This window comes from Neophocaena asiaeorientalis, unplaced genomic scaffold, assembly GCF_003031525.2.
Source record: "Neophocaena asiaeorientalis asiaeorientalis breed wild unplaced genomic scaffold, Neophocaena_asiaeorientalis_V1.1 scaffold451, whole genome shotgun sequence".
In the NCBI taxonomy this organism is placed as follows: domain Eukaryota; kingdom Metazoa; phylum Chordata; class Mammalia; order Artiodactyla; family Phocoenidae; genus Neophocaena; species Neophocaena asiaeorientalis.
This window is the reverse complement of record NW_020171819.1, coordinates 875,443-901,323: the sequence shown is the minus strand read 5'-3', so window position 1 is coordinate 901,323 and position 25,881 is coordinate 875,443. Positions and strand designations below refer to the sequence as shown.

At 31.4% G+C, this 25,881-nt stretch overlaps 1 protein-coding gene across 3 annotated transcripts in view; it reads right to left on the bottom strand.

The window, feature by feature from the left end:
• The window catches only part of GRIK2 (glutamate ionotropic receptor kainate type subunit 2), a 626,810-nt gene that overhangs the window by 122,786 nt on the left and 478,143 nt on the right, over positions 1-25,881 (bottom strand). For 2 of the 3 annotated variants that reach the window (XM_024739236.1, XM_024739246.1), the window contains exon 11: positions 19,279-19,502. The exons of the other annotated variant lie outside the window; for it this stretch is intronic. In XM_024739236.1, coding sequence (XP_024595004.1) covers positions 19,279-19,502 — 224 coding nt within the window. The remainder of the gene's footprint in view (positions 1-19,278; positions 19,503-25,881) is intronic. 3 annotated transcript variants of the gene reach the window in all.

The window sequence follows — 25,881 nt, the reverse complement described above, 5'->3', positions numbered from 1 at the left end:
ATACAGTGATTGGCTGCTTCTCTGTAAGGGACCACTACACTTACATGTGAAGTAAATCCTCTAAAGGGCAAAACAATCATTAGCCACATAGTGTCTGTGTGTGTGTGTGTGTGTGTGTGTATGTGTGTGTGTGTGTGTGTGTGTGTTGTATGTCTGTAGTATTTTACTATGACTCTCTTTAGTTATGGTCATCCAATCATTTTGCTAGAATATCTACAGCATTCTTTTTTTTAAAATAAATTTATTTATTTTTGGCTGCGTTGGGTCTTTGTTGCTGCGCATGGGCTTTCTCTAGTTGTGGTGAGTGGGGGCTACTCTTCGTTGTGGTGCACAGGCTTCTCATTGCGGTGGCTTCTCTTGTTACAGAGCACGGGCTCTAGAGAGCAGGCTCAGTAGTTGTGCCACACTGGCTTAGTTGCTCTGAGGCATGTGAGACCTTCCCAGACCAGGGATTGAACCCCTGTCCCCTGCGGATTCTTAACCACTTAACCAGGCGGATTCTTAACCACTGCGCCACCAGGGAAGTCCCCTACAGCATTCTTTAGCCCACTACTCCATCTTATTTGTTTTAATTTCAAGATAAATGGTTAAATCTATTATTTAAAAGGAAAACCTGGGTAGTTACTGTAATTTTTACAAAATGAAAAAAAGGAATACATCAGAAAGTCATATGATTTCAATATACTACATACTCAAATATACAATATGATTGCAGCTATGTGCCTTACTCATAAATACATGCTACATATTTATCACCAAAAAAAACCTCACAAAATTACAAACTGCTTAACTCGATTTTAGTTGATGACATTCCATCTTTATCTATTTAGCTTCTATCTATCTCTTAACACTTTAAGGCAGGAAGAATAAATTTTGTTTGTTACGTTTTCATTTAAGGCCAAAACAAACATTAGATTAGCTTGGATTTTGCACCTGGTTAAATTATTTTATGCTCTAGTGCATGAATCACTAATATGTTTAGAGCTTTTACTTTCACTGTAAAACAGATTGCCTTTGATTCAATTAAAATTACTTTTCATAAATACGAATAAAAAATTCCTCATTTTAAAACAAAGATAGTTAAGAATTTAGGACTAGGAGTACGTAGCAACACTGACTCACAGCCACTGTGAGATTACCCGAACGCTACAAAAAATAGGGATACACTTAATAATGGATTTGTATGTACATGGTGGTTTAGAAAACTAATGATATAACTTGTTATATAGTTTGAATATCAAGAAGTAAAACAGCATTTGGCATATTTACTTAATGCCAGAAAAGAATTATTGCCTTAGATTATTTTATTAACATTGGAACAAGCTCTAAATATGATGATATTCTATTGTTTGGACACAGGTATTTTATAAATTTGACACATATTTAGAAGGTGGATCATCTTTCTAATTATTTTCACACACATAACATAAGGTGAACCTCATCATTAATAAATAGCTTTGGAGCTTCCCTGGTGGCGCAGTGGTTGAGAGTCCACCTGCCGATGCAGGGGACACGGGTTCGTGCCCCGGTCCGGGAAGATCCCACATGCCATGGAGCGGCTGGGCCCGTGAGCCATGGCCGCTGAGCCTGCGCGTCCGGAGCCTGTGCTCCGCAACAGGAGAGGCCACAACAGTGAAAGGCCCGCGTACCTCAAAATAAATAAAGAAATAAATAGCTTTGTACCAGTGTTTAAACATTTACCGGTAGCCCACCCCATCACTCAACCTACCTACTCAACAAAGCTTGCTTTCTTTTTTGGAAATTATAGTAAGCTAAACTGATTTGGAAGATCACATATGGGTTTCTACGATGAATATTTTTGTAATCTATTCAAAGTATGACCATGCAATTATTTTAATGATTTCTTAGAATCTGCACCAGTTGTAAACAGGAAGGACAAATTCAGATTACAGACATGTTTTTTGTTTGGTCAAAACCATGCCTTAAACATTTTCTTAAATTTGAAACTAAGATTGCCCGGCCTTGTTCCCTAAAATCATTTTCTTTCAACTGTACCATCAGAAAAAAACTACCTATGTCTATTTTTATTCTTAATATTTATTTTAGTTCTACTATATTTTATTATCTTTGCATCTTTATCAATGCAATGTTTGTTGTTAGAAATGTTATAGAAAATACAACCCTATATAATTAGATGAATTTTATGTAAAGCAAATCTTTACTCTGTTACCACCTATCCTGTATGTGATATTTGACTTATTTTGTGGGCAAAGGAAGCAGCTTTAACTTCTCCAACAGTATGCTAGAATGAAAACCTGGGGTCAGGAAGACAAAATAGAGTACTAGTTACCTTTAACTAAGAAAGCACGTATTTAAAGAACATTTTATATTGTAAAAGGTCCATAAACGATCCCAGAATTTCTGTTTTAGTCAATCAACCAATTACATTGAAAACCATGACAGATAAATTTATAGGGAAATTGTAAAGTAGCTTTTAAAAGTTATCTAACATTTATTCAGATTAACATAAAATACAGAAAAGGAGATGAGTCAAAGACCTGCAGTTTTATGGCACAACAGTAGATTAGTAGACAGAAGTAGTAAACATTAATAGTAGATTAGCAACCATTTACTAAAATTTAAGTCAAGTTATGAATTCTCTATGACTTTAACCTATTAAATTATTTTCATTTATATTAGTTCCTTCTATGTTAGATACAAAATTTCAGAATACAGTTAATAAGTTTAAGCAAAACTTACAATATTTTCTAAATGTACTGTTGTTTCCACCAAAGAAATTTCCTAATCACTTGGATTTTTAAAATGCCATAAGAATTATACTGGTCAAGATTCCTGAAATTACCATTTATTCACAATATTTCAACTTATTTATAATGCTTTTGAGTGCAAAGAGTGACTTTAGACTAACATATACAAAATACTTATGTATTAGATTATAATCACATCTTTCTTTTGTTTTTGATATAGAAAAATATACCACTGATAACTGTTTCTTTATTCTCTGAAAAATATTAAATTTTAAATAATTTTGTTTAATGCTCAAATTCTACAACTGCATATAATAAATGAGTTTTGTAGAATACATGTTTTAAAACGTATTATATCAGAGCTTATATACTTTATAAACTTTATATTGGATTGATATGAGCTATGTGTTCTCAAAATTCTATTTCTATTTTAATCAGTATTTTTTCTATCACTGCTTCTTATATTGTATTTATATAATTAAGAGTTGTTTTATCATGCAATTAAGAATTGTTTTTAACTTCTGGTCAGTGATACTGTGTGTATATATATACACACACATGCATATATGTATGTATATGAGTAAAACATATTTTATATATTTCCAAAAGATGCATTTTTCTCCTGCATTTTTATTCATTTAAATATATTTATTTATCCTAAGCCAATAAAATAGGAAATATGCTCATGAAAGAAGGCCAAGCAGTCCATCTGTGTCTGTTCATTTATCTGAGCTATCAGTTCTTTAATTTCTCAAAATATTTTGTATCTCAAGCTCGACTATCTGTTTCGTCAAATAGACGGTTCCAACTTCTTCTAGCAGTAAATACCTTTTTTTTCTAAATCCCAAGTGAACTTGTTTTAAATAAAAAACTATCTTCCTCCCTCAGCATCCAAAAATTCTCCATTCACTCTGAAATCATCTTAGTATATGGTTTTTCATTTAATCAAACTTGAAAAATAAAAGTTCTACCTTTTTATTTCTGAAATAGTTTAAGTATAGTCACTGGCAGGTAATCTCAAAAAAATATATATTAGAAATTATGAATGGGAAATACATAAGGAAATATATTATTCATATTGTGATTTATATGGCCCATACTTATTGATAAATTGATAGATGTAGAAAGAGACAGAGAAGTTTGATAGATCAAGGTGGAAATAACTTTCAGACAATGAAAAGATCATTGAACAACAAAAAATCACGGTGTATTATTTAGAACCTAATCTGAATTTATATAATTTCAATCTTGTTATAAACTATGACCATAGACTTAATATTAGGATACACACCATCTTATGATGATAAAGTAAATAAACGACATATTTTCATTGATTCTAAAAAACAAATGAACAACACTTGGTCTAAATCTGAGAAAGTGTAGCTGACATTTATGAAGCTTTTATCTAACAGCATATTTTATTTGAAATCGGCTAAGACCTAATATTTTCCATTAACTGTAAATGAAGAGTATGTACGAGGAGCTAGAAGACTGCAAAAAAAAGAGTAAATGAGTAAATGTCTTGCAGGATGGACCATATAATCCTTTATAATTGCATTCATTTTAAGATGAGCCATTCAAAATTGCTACCTGTCCAACCTGCATAAGATGAGCAAACTAGAAGCATGTAGATAAATATTGCTCGTTGTGCCTAGGCAGGCCATTTTAATATCACTATAGCTGAGTTTTAGATACTCTAGGCTCACATGTCAGCTGAATTCACTACTTATTTTCTAGTTTTTTGCACTTATGGTACTTGTATTCCATATAGAAATAGAACATTAATAATTATCATTTGATGTTGTCTAATATGTAAATGAGATTTAAAATACAGTGACCATTCAGCCCTGTTTATAGAGTGTGGGTCATAAGCTAGACAAATAAAATTCTGAAAAGATTATGCCCTCATAAAAAGATGTAGCTTCAAAATTATGTCGCAAATTAAAATCTACATAATTCATCTACCTAGAGAGAGCTGATCATTTATATACAAATAGATAATTAATTTCATCCTTGCAATAAATCCAAATAAATTATCAACTATTTTGTAAAACACTTCCTCCTCTAACACATAGAGTAATACTAATAAAACTGGAATTTATTTAAGCCACATGTTTGCACTCAAATCATAATTTCCCAGAATATAAAACAGAGTTTGCTTGTTAAATTTATCATTATTCCAAAATAAGTTTTTTTTCCAATTATTTTTTAACTTTTAATGCATGTAGGGAAGTGTTTTCCAAAATATTCAATGAGTGTCTTTCTGATAATTTAATAGCAAAACTTGATTTTCTAACCAATTTCACAAATAATGAGTTGTCCCAACACCAGATTTTTAAATGGAAGGAATTTGTTTTTAATTACATAATAAAACTTAAAATTTTCACATTCATTATTTTACTTTTACAAAGCAGTATATTAAAAATGGAAGGAATTATAAAAATAATTTTTAAAACTTTAAATATTAATACAAGTAATATTGTCATAAACTGCCATTTAATAGATGTGATGGAAACTTTTTTCATATCAGCAAAATGAGTGCTGACAGTAATTCCTTGAGGAATCAGGAGCATGAATGCTCAGTCTGGTATAGGTTATTTCATTAATCTACATAGAATGTGTATGATAAAAACAAAAAATTTAAATGAACTTACACACTAAAGCAATGCTTTGCACCTTTGATTCAGCAAATTAATTGACTGCTATTAATGGAGAACATGTAATAAGAGACAAGGTAAGATTAAAAGAATAAAAATGTCCATGGCCAAAAATGTTTGGAAATTGAGTTAAGGTAACATGATCTGATTTTTTTTTATTGCAAGTCTTTTCAGAGCCTTTAATTTGTTAATAATTAATCTCTAAGAGGAGGATCTAGTGCGTAGTTGTCCTGACCTTATTTGATCATAGAACTCGCTTGGGTTCATTTTTTTCCCTCTAGAAGCAGCTTATCATCTAATATTTTGTATTATACCTTATAATACGGTATAATTCATTTATATAGTGTGTATGAAGCCTACACATTTTCATTAAGCTCCAACTTCTTCATTGCTTTAGAAAAGTTGGGGAAAGCATTGATGTGGTATAATATTCCACATCAAGAATAAACCAGAGTTATTTTCTACAGGATTGAAAATTTATATTTTTATAGCATCATTTAAGATATTAGGGTAACAATTCATGCTTCTTACACAAAGCTAATTTTGTAAATTCTTGTCTCAAGAATATAGGCCAGGACCAGAAAGAAAATACAGACCTCTAAAATGTGAAATATTTACACTTACTTTTCATACATTTTAAAACAAGCTTCGTTAACTTGTTTTAAAGAAAACGCCAGTTTAAAATAATAAAACGGAAGGAAGTAGTCAGGTTGCTTAGAGGCAGACACCCTGATAACAGATGAGAAAGAGAAAGAAAACGTCAGAATTTGAAACTTGAAATAAGAAATCTGAGAGAATTTCATGTGTGACCAAATGATGCTTTACAATTTAATAATACCTGTGGCAGACACAGTCAATTACATAGCCAATAACATCTTTCTTACTTACAAAAGAACCGAGGTGGCAGTATACCCAGATAAAAGAAATTCACATATGCAGGTTCTTTTGCAGGCAGGAATATCCAGCTAAAATAATTCTAGCCAATAAAATGTAGACAGAGGAATCATTTCCTTTCTGAATTAAAAGGCAATGTCTTTTGTCTTTTGCCTTTTTTTCCCTACTGTCTTCCTGCCTGGGACACAAATATGATGCCTGATGTTGCCGTGACCATCTTGCAATCACGAGAATGAAAGCTTCAGTCTAAAAATAGTGTAGCACAGAGATAGAAGGTACCAAGCTCCTTACCACCTTCAGCAGCTGTTTCAAACTTGCCCAGCTTAAGGCTCCATTAGAACAATAATCCCCCTATTTATTTTCATAACTGTTTCATCAGATTTCCTATTCACCACACTATTCCTATTAACCAAGCTATTCTTATTAACACAGGTTTGAACCTATTACTAAACTTTCAGAGGACATTATTGACATTTATAATATTGTTACTGAATAATCTTAGAAAATTTATCCTTTTAGAATTTTTGATTAAAAATTATAAGCAAGGAAGACCATTTCATGATTAAACATTTTCCATGTAAAGAGTTAAAGTTTCCTAATATGATGATAAAATCACAATAATTCAGAAAACATCAGCATTCACAATAATATTCCATGAGATTGTCATATAGCTAATGTTTTCCTCAGTGTATTTTCTCTTTTTAGTTATTTTAATATGCAGTTGACTTCAAGAAATTATGCAAATTGTTTAGATATCAAATTATTTTCATCAGTGAAAGGATCAATTGGTATTGACTTTAAGTTTAGAATTACTGCAAAGGTTCTAATTGTATTAATAAAAACCCAACCCTTAACTTTTCCTTTTACAGCTTTATAACCTTGTTGTTATCGTCCATATATCTTTGTGATGCATCTTGCGTATCTGTATAAGCACATTCCACCTGGACAACCTGCTATTCACTTTTATGACCTATACTTTTCCCATCATTTGAACATGGTATATACTAGCAGTATGCTGGAGCCAACTCACAATGGCTTGTGAGAGCCAATTTTACACCTATTTCCCAACTCCATGCTCAGTGAGACTCCACTGGTAGCCTGATATTAGCCATAGTGGTAGTATTTAATACCATGAAAACTGGCAATTACCACAAATCAAAGCCTCTCTCATTGTCATAGTCAGTTATCAAACAATTACTATCACACCACTGAACAATACACATCATTCATGTTAAAATTTTATGCCTTACATTGTTCATTAATTAACCGTGGCACTGTTTAATTGGTAGCTTTAATGCCAGAAAGTCACCAGATTTACATAGAGTGAAGCACAAGGATTATCTGTACATGAATGCTACAATAATATGCTATTGAACATATTATTTAGTAGATCTAAATGGATTGGGAGGGCTTAATGAGATGGTAACAATGATCAGTTCCAGTGATTTGTAATTTATTCATGACAAATTTAAATTGTGATCAATTTTTATTTAAAAATAGAATCTTAAGTAAAACCAAATATCACTATCAGCTACAAATGGTTAACTAGAAACAATGTCTTCAAAATGTAGGACTTCCTACTGATTCCCATTAAAATTTATATTTGATGTAGGAAATTAACTTCAACAATAGGCTGATTTCAAATTCTTGTGATCTACTCTTATCCTAAGAAATATTTTTTTAATAAAATTAAGTCTTAATGGTATACTACAATTTATTTAAGTTTTAAACTAGCTCAGATTGTTTTTATTGAATGGAATAAAAAAAGTACTTACTATAATCTTCTTTGGGTTCTTTTAAGATTTCTGAAGGAAAGGCATTATTTTGGTTGCCATAAAATCCAGACTTAATTTTACAAATGTAAAATAAAAAATAGACATTGCTACACTTAAAGGTGGAATCTATTTTTTATACTATACAATGGCTTTTCTGCAGTCTCATTAAATAGTTGCTAATACCATTTTTTAAAAAAACTCTCAGTTGTCCAATCAAATTAAATTAAGAGTGGCTTTAAATTGAGAATAAAAAGGAAAATGTCCAACATATCAACATTGCATCAGAAAGTATAAGTCTGTCCTATCAATAATTTCTTACCAATATAGCTATTTGTTTGCAAGTGAAGTAACAAATATTAAAAAGTAGTTATTTTAAAATCAATATGAGCATAATTTACATTTGAAAGAATTCTCTCTTAGACTTACAGATCAGGAGCAAGCTTTTAGCTTGCAACACACTTGCTAAGGATTTTAAAAGCAGTAAGTCCAGTATTAAAAGGCTCAAGGAAGACTGTTCTCAGATCAGTCAGGTGGTCAGGTGGTTTCTAATACTGGAAAAATGAAACAGACTATGCTTTTTAAAAAAATGGACACTCAGTAAATGAGGTTATCAACAAGAACTAACAAGAACTTGAAGCTAGCATTGAAAAGGTAGCATTTGATTTTCTAAGCATCATTTGGACATTTAAATTGATTTAGCTAATATGCAAATATCTGGATTATACAAAAATAGCAAATAAGCTACCATAAACATGCAAGGCTCATAAGGCTTTTTTTCCTCATTCAATTTTTAATTTTAATAAAGTTTCACAAGGGTTAATGACTTGTGGGCTTTCTTTTCTTCAGGTAAATATCTTTTGAAATTATACTCTATTGGACCAACTATATCAATAAAATATTTTAAAATTAAGTGTATGCACCATATATGCAGTTTAGTATCTAAAACAACTGAAGTATGTTTGGAAAGCATTCACTATTTTTGTTTGCAGCTCAAATAACTGAATTAAGAAATATCAGCATAAATATTTTAAATTTTTGGCAGAAGGAAGACTTAAAACATTATAAAATATAAAAGCATATTATAAATTATATTATAAAAATATCTTCCAGACTGAAAACATTATAAAATGTTTATAAAATATAAAAGCATATTATAAATTATATTATAAAAATACCTTCCTAATTAAAAAATTTTGAAGCCCTAATTGAAAATTGAAGTAGTAATATGAAAATTTTGAAATCAACATACGTTTCCCTGCATGTAACTTGCTTTTGCATCTCCTTCCACATGCAAAATTTTCACTATTTTCAATTTTTTTTGGTAAAATCACCTTAGTAATATCAGTTTCCAAAATATATCTTCAGTCAGTCTAGTGAATTGCTAAACTTATATTTAACACACCTCCCAGCACCCCCATTTTCAGTACCAATAATAGTAAGGGAAGCAGGGAAACACTTACCTAATTTTATTATGTTAAAATAATATTCAGGTGCATATTCTGAACCAACTTAGATGACAGTTGTAGCCCTATTCTGTTTATAAATTTTATCATGCCAGTAACATTCAAAACCTACAATTTCACCTTTGCTTCAAATATCAAGTCCATTAATTTAATGGGGAAATCTATTTTAAAGTCATTCACCTCATTTTGTCATCTCAGGAGTAGTCAGACAGGGCACGTGACCATGGGTAATGTTTTAAAATAATTAATTTAGGGTTAAACATCTCTTGTAAAGAATAGCAGGAAACTAAGCTATATCCAGGCCGGGGGTGGAAGGGGAGTGGTAATGACCTTTTATATTTGTTATAAAGTATTGAAACTAAAATTCTGTTTCAATTCAAGGTACATTAGATAAAATAGAAAGAATTACCATATATTTAAAATGCAGATGTGTATTAATAAGGTTTTATTTTGGGTCATAAAAGTTGTCAGGTTAGTTTCTGGGCTTCCAAACAAAATTTCAAAACTAGGTATAAAATCAACTTATTTCTACCAGAGATAACATAACATTTTTACGGTGTCCCTTAGTATGCATGGTTAAGTAAAAATATTTAAAACTATAGGTGTTGAAAACCAACAGAATACTTTGTATTGTCATTTGTTTTACTAATCCTATTTATATATAAAATAGATGCTTTCAAGTTCTTTCTATCTAAATATCATATTGAAATTTCTATTGCTATTTAGAGAGCAATGATATTTTGTCTTTAAAAATATGTACATATATATACCCAACAGGATTGATATGAAAATAATTTAACTTGAATGATGTAATTATGTAATGGAATGTAAAAAATTATAGCAATTAAGGTGTTGTGACATGCTGTAATGAATGAAGTTACACTGGTTGATGACACTATATCTCCTACTCATTAATTATTTGGATAGAGTGCATTATGTTACATAGCATGAAGAAATAAAGTCATAAATTACCACTAAAAATTACATCCATACATTTTCATTTAACATTTATATTTCTCCCACATCCGTAAGTTATTTTTAAAAATCAAAACAATATCAATAGCATCTTTAGTTTCCAGAAAATCTCACAATGTGGTTCAATTCTTTTACTATATACAGCTAGTAATTTTCAGGGGAAGAAAGTCAGCATTTCTAGAGAGTAAGTTTATAAGGTAAATCTGCACATGTATGGCTTGTGTCTCCTGCTTAGACGCCCAAGTGAATGGAAATAATTTTTAAGCTTTCTGATTTGCAGTTCTAAAGAGAAAGACACACTTCTTAAACATAGCTAATTAGGGTGATACTTTTAAGCAATCACCTGTTATTATAAAGCAATATACCATCAACACGTAGTGCAAATATTAACTATAGCATTCTTTTAAATATTTTTAAAAAGTAGCCAACGTCTTTTTTTTTTTTTTTTCTGAAATCTTAGAAGGAAAAGGTGGGAGATGAATTTAATGTGATAGTAAAAAAGAACCAAATGATAGAAGTTCCTTTTCTAAGTCTGTTTTCTGTTTTCTTATAAATCTGTTTTCTTTCCTTAAAAACAAAATTCCTCCCTAAAATAAATTAGAATTTTAAAAGTGTAACAATAATAGCATTAAACAAAGGGTAAACATCTCTAATCTCATTTGTGAGAGGTATGGGAGCAGGGGTGATGTATACCTATTCATTCCTTAAACCATAAAAATAGTTACTGAAAACAGCTAATAAATTAATCTCTTCCTGGCTATTGTTGACATGCAGTATATATTAGTTTTCTTCCTTTTCTCTCTCAGTCACTTCCTTCACGTGACCCACCAGCCCACTACAAGACTACATAGGAAACATCAATCGGAAAGAACTCTTACACTAAAAAACTGACAGCAAAGGGACAGATTTATCCAAGTAAAAATGTTACTAATTTAGGCACCATGCTTATGATTAAAGGAAAAAAATGATCTATTTCCTTTATATTTCTTAAGACAACTACCTTTTTGAGCACAGTACTCTCAATCATTGTACAAACATATATAGAAAGAAAGAAACAGACTCCTAGAGAATATTTCTTTCTTTACTCATTATCTTTGTTTCACTGGCTTCCTGCACAGACTCCACTGTTTCAAGGTGTATGTAAAAGCTTTGGCCTCTCTTGACTAGACACTGTAGATTAAAATATTTTATAAAGAACATTGTTAAATTATTTTTAAAAGACACTGACTTTCCTGGGATAGTTTCAGATTGTGAAGACCTTTCTTAAGTGGCTGAGAAAACCCCCAAAAGTCCAAGGGGACAATTGGAAACAGAGAAGTGCAGTTTTGTTTTGATAATTAACACAGACAAAACAAGCTGGGAAGATAGTTTCTTACAAACAATTCACAGTCCTCTGCAGTTATGGGAGAAGTAGCTACCGAGAAATTGCAAAATATTGAAGAGTAAGTGCATCACTTGGTGAAATTCTGGGTTCTTTTCATCTTGTCGGTTCTTTTTAAAGAGTCACCTCAAAGAATTTCTTTCTAATCGTCAAAAAAAATAAAAGGAAAAGTAAGCAAAGAAAAAATAAAAAGAGAAACAAGCCATTCACAGTATTGTTCTTGTCCTATTAGCTTTTCAATCTTAATTAGCTAATGAGAAATGTACAAGAGACATGGTAGCAACTGACAAAGAGCCACTACACTCCTTTTCCAAATCTTTCAAAGAAAAAAATTTCTTACAACGTACTGCTTCTCATCAGGAAGTGTACATGTATGAGTGTGTGTGTGTGTGTGTGTTTGTGTGTGTGTGTGTGTGTGTGTAAAATATAACTACACGTTCCATAAAGGATTCATTAAGAACAGAGGTATGCCATTTTTTGGTAGCAAATATAATAATTTAGTAAAATTGAACTTCAAGTTTTTAGCATTCTCAGGTTTCTTAATGTGACTCTATATATTGTAATTTATTAAAATTAGTTTCTGTGATTTACTGAGCTAGGCATTGTGGAACTTCTAAATTGAAACAAGTCATCATAGGGTGACCATAGTTCTCAGAAGCTCATTGGCCCAGATATTTATTGAATGGACATTCTTGCAATGACTGGACAGAAGAAGCTCTCTTGCTTCTAGGAGTCTTTGAATTCAATTCAGTGATGGAAGCAAGTAAAGGCACAGAGGCAAAAAAATTATCCATAGGATACAGACAATAAAAATGGCTATCAAACTTCTGTTGTTACATTTATACTTAATTTTGTCTTAATAACCAAAAATATTTTTATGTGGAAAAATAATTTGGAAAGAGATGCGGAAACTTTTAAAAGATACTCAAGCATAATTATCTTTAAAATAAAATGTCAAGAAGCATTTGATTACAGATTACCAAAAAAATCACTTTAACTTTAAATTGTCTTTGTCTTACTCTGTTTTTATCAAATCTTTTATTCTTGTAAATGTCTAGCATAATTATAAAATTGAGAAGTGGAATATGTTTATTTTCTCTTATGATGACTGAGATTATCTTCTTTCTCCTACACAGATAATTTCAGTGAAAATTTCTACTGTCTCAATTGTCTAGATACCATATTCACCATAGTTGAAAATAACTCACTGACTCAACTTAGCTTCAATTGGTTTGGTTCTACCAATTACAAAAACTAAGAATTTTTTCTCGGTTAGTGACTCCATTTATACTTTCAACCATGAATATTATTGGAACCATTAAAAATAAAGAGGTAAATTATTTTATAATGGTTTTGCCAAACAGCAATTGTAAAAAAAAATCTGTTAATATAGAAGTAGCCTCAACTCCTATGGAAACGTAATTTGAAAGTGCATTTAGTTTTATTCAATGTTGACTTTTAGGTCCATAATTGAGGAATTTCTTAGTATAAACAATTATAATAATCACTTTCCTAGGTGTGAAAGGCATACTAGCAGAACAGTACTATTTCAAACCAAATTTCCATTAAATTCTAGGAAAATTTCTAAATGGGAAGAGGAATAATAGATAGGCTTCCCTGTAATACACTAGAGTTAAAAAAAAAACAAAACATAAAAGTAAAATACATCTAAAATTATGTTACGTAAAACTGAAATGCTTTTCTAGTAAGAGGTGGGAAAGTTGGTGGCAAAGGCATGCAACAAAATTGGCATTTCATTTCAATGTGACAACAGTCTTTTTGACAGCAGATTAGTTTAACATTGAACATCCCACCAAAAGAGTAATCCATTTCCAAGTGCATAATAATTCATTGTTGCCCTTCACCATACATTAAATGTCACCTATTATTGTGACAGGAATATAAAAGCTATTGCACACTAGTCAGGAGCCGAGATCAAAGCTGTTAATACAAGCACTTTCGACATGGTTTTCTAAACTCGGTTAAACCATCAAAAACACTATGTTTAGAAGATCTTTACCTCTGAGCTCCAAGAGAAATACAGAATATTTTTGCAACTATAAGGACTCTCAGTAAGGCAATAGTCTTGTCATCTTGTGACCACAGACCATGTTAGAGCCAAAATGTATGTCAAGTCGGGCCTGGCAGTCACTGTAATAATAAGCCTTTGAGCAGATTCTAGGGAGACTGTCCCTTGCTCCCCTGCAACCTAATCCAATAATATAATAGATGATATTCTAATATCTTAAAAACCAGGCAAAGTAATTCAATGCAAAATCATACAAGAAATTCCTATATTCTTTTTAACTTAGAAAAACTAATCTTATGTATATGACACATTGAGTATCCTTGATTTGCTATTCTTGCTAAGAAAGCCAGGTTGGTCAAAATCTCTTCTCTTCTTTTTCTCTTTTTCCTATATTTGGCATAATCATTTGTTCATTTAAGTAATCTAAGAAATTTCTGTAATAATTTATTGCTACCAAATTTGGTATAGTATTATTTTTCTTCTCCAGAGTTTATCTGTATTTAATTTTAAAATGCCAATCTCAAAATAAAATATACAAAGTTCTTATATGCTTAGTGAATAATTATTAAGGTTACATCAATCCTGTTGGAGGTAAATGTGTATACCAGTATTCCTTTCTTTTAAGTTCGACCTTCAGTTATTCATCTTTGTATATCAAATTACTAAGGACCTTAGACCAAAATTTACATGCTAAATTTCACAACAGCTCTGGTTGTCTTGGTGACACCTATGGCTAAAAGAAAATTTTAAATTCTTTAATATTATAATAATTTAAATTGACTTATTTTATAAATAGGATCTATTATATCAATATTATCTATTTTTTTAACAAAGGAAATATTTGAAGCAAGGTGAAAAATATCTCTCATTAGTGTAAAGGGTGGGTTCCATAAATAGGCTTTTTATATGACTAATTGCCATCCCTATACTAATAAACCTAGATCAAAGGAAGAAAAGAATAGAAAGAGAGGGAAAAAGATCTAGGGGCATATATGATTAAGCACAAGCCCGTCATGGACAAGATTTCTTCCTAATCCTCTGTCAGCCAAGAGCTATTCTTAGAATACCTAGGATAAGGCCATTCTATATCTAGAATGCAGTACCTCAGGTTCATCTTTACTCTTAAATAAGAGTTCTCAGCTAATTCAGATAAGCATGCTGATTATGTCATTATGCTATAAACAACAATGCAACTGTTTGCAAGAGATCATGGATTATAAAACCATACCAAGACAAATAAGACAATGTATTTTTTTCTTAACACTTGCTAAAATAAATTTAGAGCATTTTCAAGTATTTCTTAGATAATCTTTTTTCTTATAAAATGAAGGTTAGGAGAAATATTAAAATGGTAACAATCATTATTTACTTTTCAATTTAATTTTTAAAACATATAATCTATTAATAATTATCACAAATTTATCATAAATTTAATATTGTTAATACTATGATACAGCAGATATTCAATAAGCCTCAAATCTAGTATTCTAATGATAACTAACAATCTGCCTAATGTCTTAGTTCCTTTATAGTTGTATATTTCTCTTCAGTGAAATATACGTTACAAGTCATTTTTAGATAAATATATTTAAAATACATGTAATTCATTAAAAAAACATTGGATAACTATAAAACATTTTCATGACTTTCATTCAAGGCCAATACATATTTATTGTCAGATAAACACATTGGTTATGAGTTTATTAATGAAAAAATGTATCAAGCCATGTTTGTTCTTGGATTTAAGCATCTGGTATAATTCTCAGAACATTATTCGTAATCAGTAGATACTTGCTGAATAAATTAATGAATAGATGAGGGATATAAATTAATGTATAATACTTCCTGGAATCCTAATTATCCAGTGTTCACTACACGTTCAAGAAATATTTGACTAATTGAGTGAATGATTGATGGAATAATTAAAGAGGAAACAGAAAACAAATTGAAGGTGTGGCTTGGTAGCTAAAAAGACATAGAAGATTAATTGTAACAATAATAATTGGGACAATATTAGCTGGTGATTGAAACAAAAGTAAAGTAATGCCAATTAAAAATTTTAATGATATTTAAATCATTTACTATATTTTAATTTTGAGATAAAATTTATTTTAATTCTAAGTAGATATTATATAACTTCTTAGAATTCAATATAGCATAATATCTGTTAATAAATATAAATTTTGTTGTTGAAGTGGTATTATTTTAGAACTTTGTTTTCTGAATTTCAGTGAAAATAAAACAGATATCTGAGAATTTTTTAATGTAATTTGTCTTTCTTTTCTTTGTAATCATTAGGACAAAGAATATACATAAAGGAAATGCCATACTTATTTTGACATCAGTAATGATGTTAATATGTTCATCTGTGATCTCTATATGGCATAAGACATAATCTTTTTTCACAGATAAAATAAAAATGCTACATTTTGAACTGATAACAAATAATCATGATGTCATTTTGGTTAGAAAGGTAATTAAGTTCTACAATTGAAATTCAGACATTTTCCTGTCATTCGCACATCATGAACTACTTTCACGGTAGCAAGAGTGCAATACCAGGTCAGAGTGGATTTTACTTATACAAAATCATCTGGTTTTGGAGGTTCAGTTTAGAATTTAAATGGACTCTACTCAAGAAACTTTCTTTTAATCTGAGTTTTAGTGTGTTTTTTAATTTGACAATATTTATACAAGATTATAATAATGTTGAGAATTGAAGAAAATATTCTGAGATAATCTGTAAAGAATTGATTTTTATATTACATATTACTTTACCAAGAATATGTAATATTATTTATTACTTAATATAGGATATCCTATATTATTTATTAATAGAATATTTGTTATTTACCCATAAATGAAGATAATAAACTTCATTTCACATCGTTGAATAAGATGCTGAAATAGAATCATTTTCAAATCCGTTCATTTAATCACTGACAAAATTCAACAGTAATATTCTAAAATTCAAAGACCCTAAAAAATGGCACACCAGTTAATGTTATGTTCTCAGATAGAAAGACATGGATGAATTTCTTTCGTGTAAAATTAATACAGGTTATCATAAGTCTACAGATATTATATTATTTGATATAAAGTGAGAGTTTTAGAAATTTTTAGAAGTTAGATTAGTGCATATCCATACCACATGTCTCTATTTGCTAATATTCTTTTAAGCTGTAAAAAAATTCAGATGTTTCACTATCTGCTTTTGAATCTAATTTTAGAAGATTTGGGCTCAGAAAATTAGAAATATCTAAAATTTCTAATTTGAAGTAACACAATAGTCTTTGCTTAGGATCCCCTGGAAACTGCTATTAGAACTTAATTCAGCTTGACTGATGGCTACACAATTGCATCACAACTGTCTCAGGACATGTTCCTCTAGGCTTTATTTATATCCTTCCTGAGAACTTTAGTTAATTTGATTAAGAGGGAACAGGTGTACCTGCAGACATCAAGAAACGTTTTTTCTATACTTCAGAATATATTTTTTTCTTTTTGTTCTGTGGGAAGGCTGTAGAGTTCTCTAGTCATTGAATTATTTAAGCTGTAATCTGTGAACTCACTTCTCTGCACACATATAAAACAGGAAGCCTTGTGTTGGTCACTATAAAAAAGATGCAATTGGTCCAGAGATGCTCAAAAATGAGAAGGCTTTTTTATTTGTACAAGCTATGGAAAAAACTGGAGCTTAAAGTTTATGAACTTCATACTCCAAATTCTCATTTGGGGGGAAAAACTCTAAACTTCAAATAAAAATTTTAACTCAATCTACCATATTGCTACAAATGCTATATGCATATATGGTTCCAATACAAATTTTCAGTCAAATACAACTAATAATTTTCTAAAGGACTCATGTTAATATTGAACCTATTAGGTAGAAAATTATAATCTGTACAACATTTATGTGTAAATGTATCAGAAATATCTATGTGCATAACTATAAAACGTAAACATATAAAAATATATCAAAAATATTATGCTACTTCTAAAATGATTTTATTTATTTTTTAATTGAATAAACTAAGCGTTTTTCACTGCTTGGAACAAAAATATGACTTCATTAAAAAAAGTTCAAGGAAGGACAAATATCCTTAGTGATAATTGATCAGAAGAACCCACATAAATTAACTGAAAAAATAACCCACATATTTAATACTTAATTTTGAATTTAAGGCAAAAATATTTATATTTATACAAGTATTATTATCAACATGAAAAAATTATATGTAGCATTCTAATTCATCTTGGATTTAGAGTTTTCTGATATCTGATAGAATATAAAAATTCAAAGACTATAATGAGTATGTGACTCCCAAAGTCATTCCAGTAACAGTAGAGCTCTGAGCCCAGGGATAGTTTTAATCTCCTTAATTAAGGCAAAAATAAGCTAAAGCATATCAAAATAATCTATCTGTTGAAAATTTGGTAGTGAGGTAAGCATAAATGAAAAATAATTACAAATTTCCACTTCCAGAGTAACAATAAAGTAGCAAAAGCAACATATATTGAGCTATATCATAGATTTTAAAAGCCATCATAAAAATATGTATTTTTTCACTTAGGCATTTGAGTTTCTGATGCTATGATTGAAATATACCCTACATGTCAACAAAAATAAGGCAATTTATGGGCTTCCCTGGTGGTACAGTGGTTGAGAGTCCGCCTGCCAATGCAGGGGACATGGGCTCCTGCCCCGGTCCGGGAAGATCCCACATGCCGCGGAGCGGCTGGGCCCGTGAACCATGGCCGCTGAGCCTGCGCGTCCGGAGCCTGTGCTCCGCAACGGGAGAGGCCACAGCAGTGAGAGGCCCGCGTACCGCAAAAAAAAAAAAAAAAAAAAAAAGGGCAATTTTTTGTGGTGATATATTCTGTGAACAAAAAAAAAAAAATGACAAATTTTATGTAAAAAATCATGGTAGTCTTTTTATACTTAAAATGCTTATTTTTAATTAGCCTTTGTTTTTAAAAGCCTCCTTTTAAATGTTACCACTTTGATTTTTCTTATAACTGTTTTATTAATTCAAATAAATAAAACATAGTGTTTTGCTACCTGGTTCAAGATAAATTTTGAAAATGAGGAAATAATTTTTATATCACTGTGACTTGAACTGTTTCTAGCTTCTTATTCAGAAGAGTAAACTCTACCACACTTATAGCTTACTGACACAGCCAGCATGCTTTCTGCCAAAAAGGCATCAGAGTACATTATAATAAGTTATATGACTCTTAAAAGTTCATTATTCTCCAGCACCCCACGGGAAATAAAGGAAAAGAAAAGTAACATTGATTGTGACTTTTGACAATTATTAGTTAGAAAAAGGAGGTAACAATTGCCAAAAAAATCACAAAAGTGAGCATGTTACCTGGCTATGACAAAGAGCACACAACTGACACCCAAGTAAGCCAGCAGAATATACATCCAGATATCAGGGGAGAGAGGATTCAGGAAGGAGAAGACGCCTGGGTTTGTACCATTGGGCTTGCGGTACAAAATACTTATTCCAAGTGTCATAAAGGGCTTGGAAAAGTCGATGACCTTCTCTCGAACGTAGGTAATAGCCAGTGGAGCAACTGCAAGGTCAGCTTTCTGTAGAGAGAAACACAAAAAAGGAAAAAAAGTGTTCTAAGTCACAATGAGTAGTAACCATATTAAATAAAACAAAGACTTTACACTCAAGAATTGTCTCAGCAACAGTCATGTTAACACTTAAAGCATTCATAACTCTGAAGTGAAGCATCTGATTTACTCTGCTACTCATTTCAATGAGTTTCTAGATTAACAAATCAGCAGTTATTGCAAGTAGATATAGAAAGAAAAAACTGTATAGGATGAAAAACACTGAAGAAACCATTGTACATTTAGTACCTGGATTATTATGCTACTAAACCTGCTCATAATACTTTTAATTTAAACTTTAAAAACAATATCAATTATGATTTTATAAATACTTTGGTCAAATTGTAAATAATAATAACTACCTCAAATTATTTAGCTAATAATCAAGAAACATTTATTTTTCTGGTTTTAAAACTACAGAGCACAGTTAAAATGTTTTATTCTTTAAGTAGTTAACATTGTGAAAATCCTCTTTTAATGTGATTTTGTTTACGGCCCCTGAATTTTGTTACTATCTCTCTAATTTGTTTTATATTATTTAAAGAAAATCCTTGCAGCCTTGCCTAAATCACATAGGGAAATGATTTTTCAATTGTCACAAAGTTGCTAATTTTCCAGGTAGCTTAAATATGTTAAATTACTAATGCTTTTCACTCACCATGTTTTAACCATCTGTCAGGGATGAACTTAAGCTCTAACATATTGAAATAAATAATTACAATGTTTTGAAGTAACAAAGGCATCTATTCCAACCTATGATGAGAATCTGTATTTCTGTATTTCTTTTATTTTTATAACCATATGGAGCTTTCAGAGAATATATGGAAATGCTCATCTTAAAGAACTACAGAAAGATGTATAACAGAATGAAATTGGTCCTTGGGCTTCCCTGGTGGCACAGTGGTTAAGAATCCGCCTGCCAGTGCAGTGGACACGGGTTCGAGCCCTGGTCCAGGAAAATGCCACATGCCGTGGAGCAACTAAGCCCATGCGCCACAACTACTGAGCCCACGTGCCACAACTACTGAAGCCCGCGTGTCTAGAGCCCGTGCTCCGCAACAAGAGAAACCACCGCAATAAGAAGCCCGCGCACCACAACGAAGAGTAGCCCCCGCTCTCCGCAACTAGAGAAAGCCCGTGCACAGCAACGAAGACCCAACGCAGCCAAAAATAAATAAATAAAATAAATAAATTTATTTTTTTAAAAAAAGAATGAAATTGGTCTTCTACTGTTTCCTTGTCTCAGGGATTATTGGAGGACTTAAGGAAGAACCTTCTCTGAGAGGCTAAGTTTGTTGACAGTATTATTCTGAGTATGTGTTTGTGTGCACTTGTGCGTTGCAGGTGGGTGGTGGTGGGAGATGCTTGGATAGAATATCTTTGAGAGTAGCAATGGAGAGAGAAAGATATTTCCTAACAATCGGCAAGGAAAAACAAATCTTCAGGGTTCTGGCAAGAGTACAATCATATTTCACATTCATAAGTCAAGGAATGTCAATTTAACAATAATAATTGTTCATACTACTTGAGCATTTGCTATGCAACAGGCATTGTGCTAAGAAGGTTACTTGAATTGTTAAATTTAATTCTTATGCAATACTACTGTTATTCCCATTTTTCGATAAGGAAACTGAAACCACAGAAGTTAAAAACGTGTTCATTGTCATAGAACTAATTGAGCATTGGAACCAAGGACATAAACCTAAGCTTTTGGAATCGATACCTAGAACTAACCATGTCATGCATCTCAGAAACCAGAAGTGGAATCATGGAGACATCATTCATTCATTCATGTAGAATGAATGTAGAGGTGGAAAGGGAAATACATAGAAGAAGGGCAGGAATTGATAGATTATAGTCTCAGAATTTAGATGGTCAGATGCAGAGTTCATGCAAATAGAACCTTTTCAACAAAGGGGAGATGGTTTGAAAAAGTAAACAAGTTTGTTAGGGAAGGGAAGTGATAATATAAGAAACAAGGATTCCAGGTTAAAAAAAAAAAAAAAAAAAAAAGGAAAAAATAGAGTGGTGGTTTGCTCCTGATTTGGTGGTTGAATTCAGCATAGTTTATCATGTGCCATTTAACTTTGCAATCCACCCTCCTCCTAGGCACATGGAAAGCAAAATTTCACCACATATAAAACATGTCAGTGAGTATGCTTTAAACTGGTAAAGTACTTTTAAATTCATAGTATATATCAGCAAAAGTGAGGAAACAATTCAAGTAACATATATTAAAACAAAACTACTGTATTATTCCAAAAATGTTGTTCTACAGGTATATATTAATAGGATTGACTAGACATACATCAAAATTTACTTGGCATTGCCTAAAAAAGTTATATTCTAAAAAAACAAACAAAATATATAGTATGCTTTCAATTATAAAATAAATTAGTTGCTTGAAACAAAATATATAAACCCACACTTTTAACCATTTAATTAAAAAAAAGTAGACTGGTGCATGTGTATAAAGGAATAATATTCAGCAACATAAAGAACTGAGCTATCAAGCCATAAAAAGACATAGAAGAACCCAAAATGCAAATTGCTAAGTGAACAACGTGTATAAAAAGACTACATACTATATAATTTCATATATATGGCATTCTGGAAAAGGGAAAACTATAAAGACAGTAAAAAGATCAGTGGTTTCCCAGTGTTCAGGGGAGGGGGAAAGTGATGAATAGGTAGAGCACAGAATATTTTTAAGGCAGTGAAGCTATCTTGCATGACACTGTAATGATGAATACATGACACTATGCATTTATCAAAATCCATAAAACTGGAAAACACAAAGAATTAACCCTAATGAAAACTATGGACTTTAGCTAATAATAATGTATCAATAAATGTTCATCAATTGTAACAAATGTACTACACTAATGGAATCTGTTAATAATAAGAGAAATTGTAGGGAAAGGGGGTAGAATAGAAGAAGATATATGGAAACTCTATTTTCTGCACAATTTTATTATAAACCTAAAACTGCTCTTAAAAACCTATTAATTATTTTTAAATAAGAGCAGGTTGTTTTAACCACATCCTCGTTAGTAGAATTCAATGTGTTATATGTTGATTGATTAATTAATTAGAACTAGGTTAACTATTGACAGTAAAACACACAAAATTTATCAAATATCAATTGTCAAAAATAAGCAGTATCTAATTGCACACCAAGTACATTTTTAAAATCCATTTACAAAATGAGATATCAGGACTATCTTGCAGCAATAAAGATGAGCACTTATTTATACATTATACCATTATCTGTGACTAAGATCTATCTTCATTACAAATCCATTAATAATATAATTATTTTGGAATCTAATCAATATGTTATTATATTAAAGAGGTTTATAGTGAGAGATGTGGTATTTTCCCATCAAATATCATGTTATTAAAGACAGAGCATTTGGAGAAAAGACCTTGATGGCAAAATGGAATAATCCCAGAACTTTTAAATCTATTCTTTGAAAATAGATTTAGTCACTGATCTTTTATTTTAAAGAATAAAGTATTCCTGCATTAGAAAGAGCCAGTAGTCAAAATTGATTTAGATAAGAAACGATTTCATCAAAAGAAAAATAAGTAAATTGTTATGTGTCACATGAATAGTATTGATACAAAGAAAAGGGAGAGCTCACTTCTACCAGCGGACTGGGTCAGAGAAGACCATTCCAAACAATTATACTTGCATTACATCTTGAAGAAAGAGTCTGAGATGACAGAAGTCTGAATTAGTAGGAGGAAAAAAAGAATATCTTAGCAGTAGCTAGCATCAAATGGGTCTACTGTGGGCCAAGATTGTGTTGTATTCTTTGCCTATAATACGTCCATTAATTCTCACAACAGCTCAAATTTGTACTGTGATTTCCTTTTTTACAGATGAAAAAACCAGAATCATGAGAGTTTAAGGAAAGTACGATCCCAAAGATGACTTAACCATATTCATTTCCCACCATTTTTCTGTACAATCATTCAAACGCATCATATTCCCCTGCCCCCAAATGATCTCCCCTTTTCTCCACTATAAGACACATCTGTAAGACACATCTTACAAATCTATAAGACACATCTCCGATTCTTTTTCTCCAGTGTAGCCTTCCCTGAACATTCTGTACACATTAATTTCTCCTAAGTAAATTTTTTATGCACTTATAAACTTAACCATATAATTTAACAGGTAACAGTACTTTATGTTGTGCTTTTTCTGAGTTTTTCACATGTAAGTCACCTAATATGATGAGAGATTTGAATGCACACATTGTTGCAACTGTATTATGAGAGTATAAGCACTTTGAAGCCTGCAGGCATTCTCTTCGATCAAAGCACATATCACTGAACTGAGAAAATGGTAAAGTATTCCTCCCTGGAAATTTCACAGAGATGCCTAGGCAGCAGCTATCTTATTAATTTAATAAGCATTAATTTACTATTCTATCATTCTATGTGAAACTCTTCCAAATTGTCTTATTTAGCCCTATGATCATAATCAATTTAACATCTCTAGGGTATCGGACAAAATTTGACACCAAGGAATTGCTTAGTAAATGTTTGCTGAATACAGTTTCAATTTAACTTACTAAAATGTTCAAAGAAAATTAAAAGGAAATCACTCAGAGAATTTTAAAATTAAACTTTTTTCTGATCTTGCTCTAGAAATGAGATTTATTTGTACATTAATATAATTTCTAGTGAACTAACCATCTAGGGAGAACAGAATAATTCTTTTTATGGAGTTATATAGCTAATAGCGGCCCTTTGATTAAAGTCCCATTAAAGAAGAATGGTAAAATTTATTGGTCTAAGTTCTAATTCCCTAATACAAAAACTAGATAACAAAGCATATCTTCATGAATGGCACAATGACCGCAAATTTGATCATGTTGAGAAAACCTTCGTAATGAAGTCCTAAGAATCAAAGAACATAACGCTGTTATGTTACAATATGCGATCTGGTCAGTGAAACATCTTATGCATACTTCTGAAAGGTTTTGCAATTTAACAATGGAAAACCAGTCCTAAACATTGTTTTCTTTTCCATAATGTTGTGAAATGCTTAATAAATGGGTAAAATAATTAAAGTAGTAAGTGCATATGAAAAAATTGGAATATTTTAATTGATTTAGTTAAGAAAGTTAAGCTAGTTAATTATGTATATTAATTTTAATAACACTTATAAGTGACAGCACACTTTCCCAAATTCTTCACAATGTATGATGTGAACAAATGCTTTACCTCTGTGGGCACTTTCAGGGAAACACAGTTCACCTTCTGTACACATGGCATACCCGCTCCACCACTACCCTCCCAGTCATACTGTCTGGACTCTTGCAGTGACCTCTTAATTGATGCCCTGCTTTCATTCTTGCCCAGTTAGTGTCTGTTTTTCATCTAAAGACCAGAAAGGTCTTTTTAAGCACATACCAGATTATCACTTCTTGCTCAGAATCTTCTACTGACTTCCAGCACACACAGAACACACATAAAACATAAGCTTATATTTGAAAAATATGCCTTATAGTTACTTTTCACCAAACCAAGTAGTAAACACATAGTACACAATGGAAAGTAACATAGTTGAGTTATTACTTAAATAAGGAGAGTTCTTTCACACTTGTAGGACCTGAATAGGGACAATTAAGAAAGCATTAAACACAAACAGTAGTAGATTCAGCTGCTGCTTCAGTAGCTGTCATTTTATTAATGCTTAAGTAAGCCTGCTGATAATTTCAAATGATATTGACTAAATCTACCAACCTTGCCACAAATGACAGATAAAAAATAAACTTCTCAACTGATAATCCTTCAGAAGAGCCAGAGCTCCAAAACATTGATGTGTGTGTGTGTGTGTGTGTGTGTGTGTGTGTGTGTGTGTGTGGCGGGGGGTGTTTGGTTTTATTTTGTTGTTTTGTTTCATTCCCATCCGTATCTGATTTAATTGTAAGCTCTCAATGGATGGTTTATAAATAATAATATTCCTGTACTAAAATTGTTACAATATCTCTTCTCTCACTGCAATATTTCTATGAGATTTATTTATTTTTTAATGCATTAATTGAGTTAGTTTAGCTCCTTCAGAAAAAAAATAGGTTCATAGAGATTGAGGGGTTTTTTTCACATTGATAATTTCAGGAAAACTAAATTTCTATTAAAAACAATTGGAGGGCTTCCATGATGGCGCAGTGGTTGAGAGTCCGCCTGCTAATGCAGGGGACACGGGTTCGTGCCCCGGTCCAGGAAGATCCCACATGCCACGGAGCGGCTGGGCCCGTGAGCCATGGCCGCTGAGCCTGCGCGTCCGGAGCCTGTGCTCCGTAACGGGAGAGGCCACAACAGTGAGAGG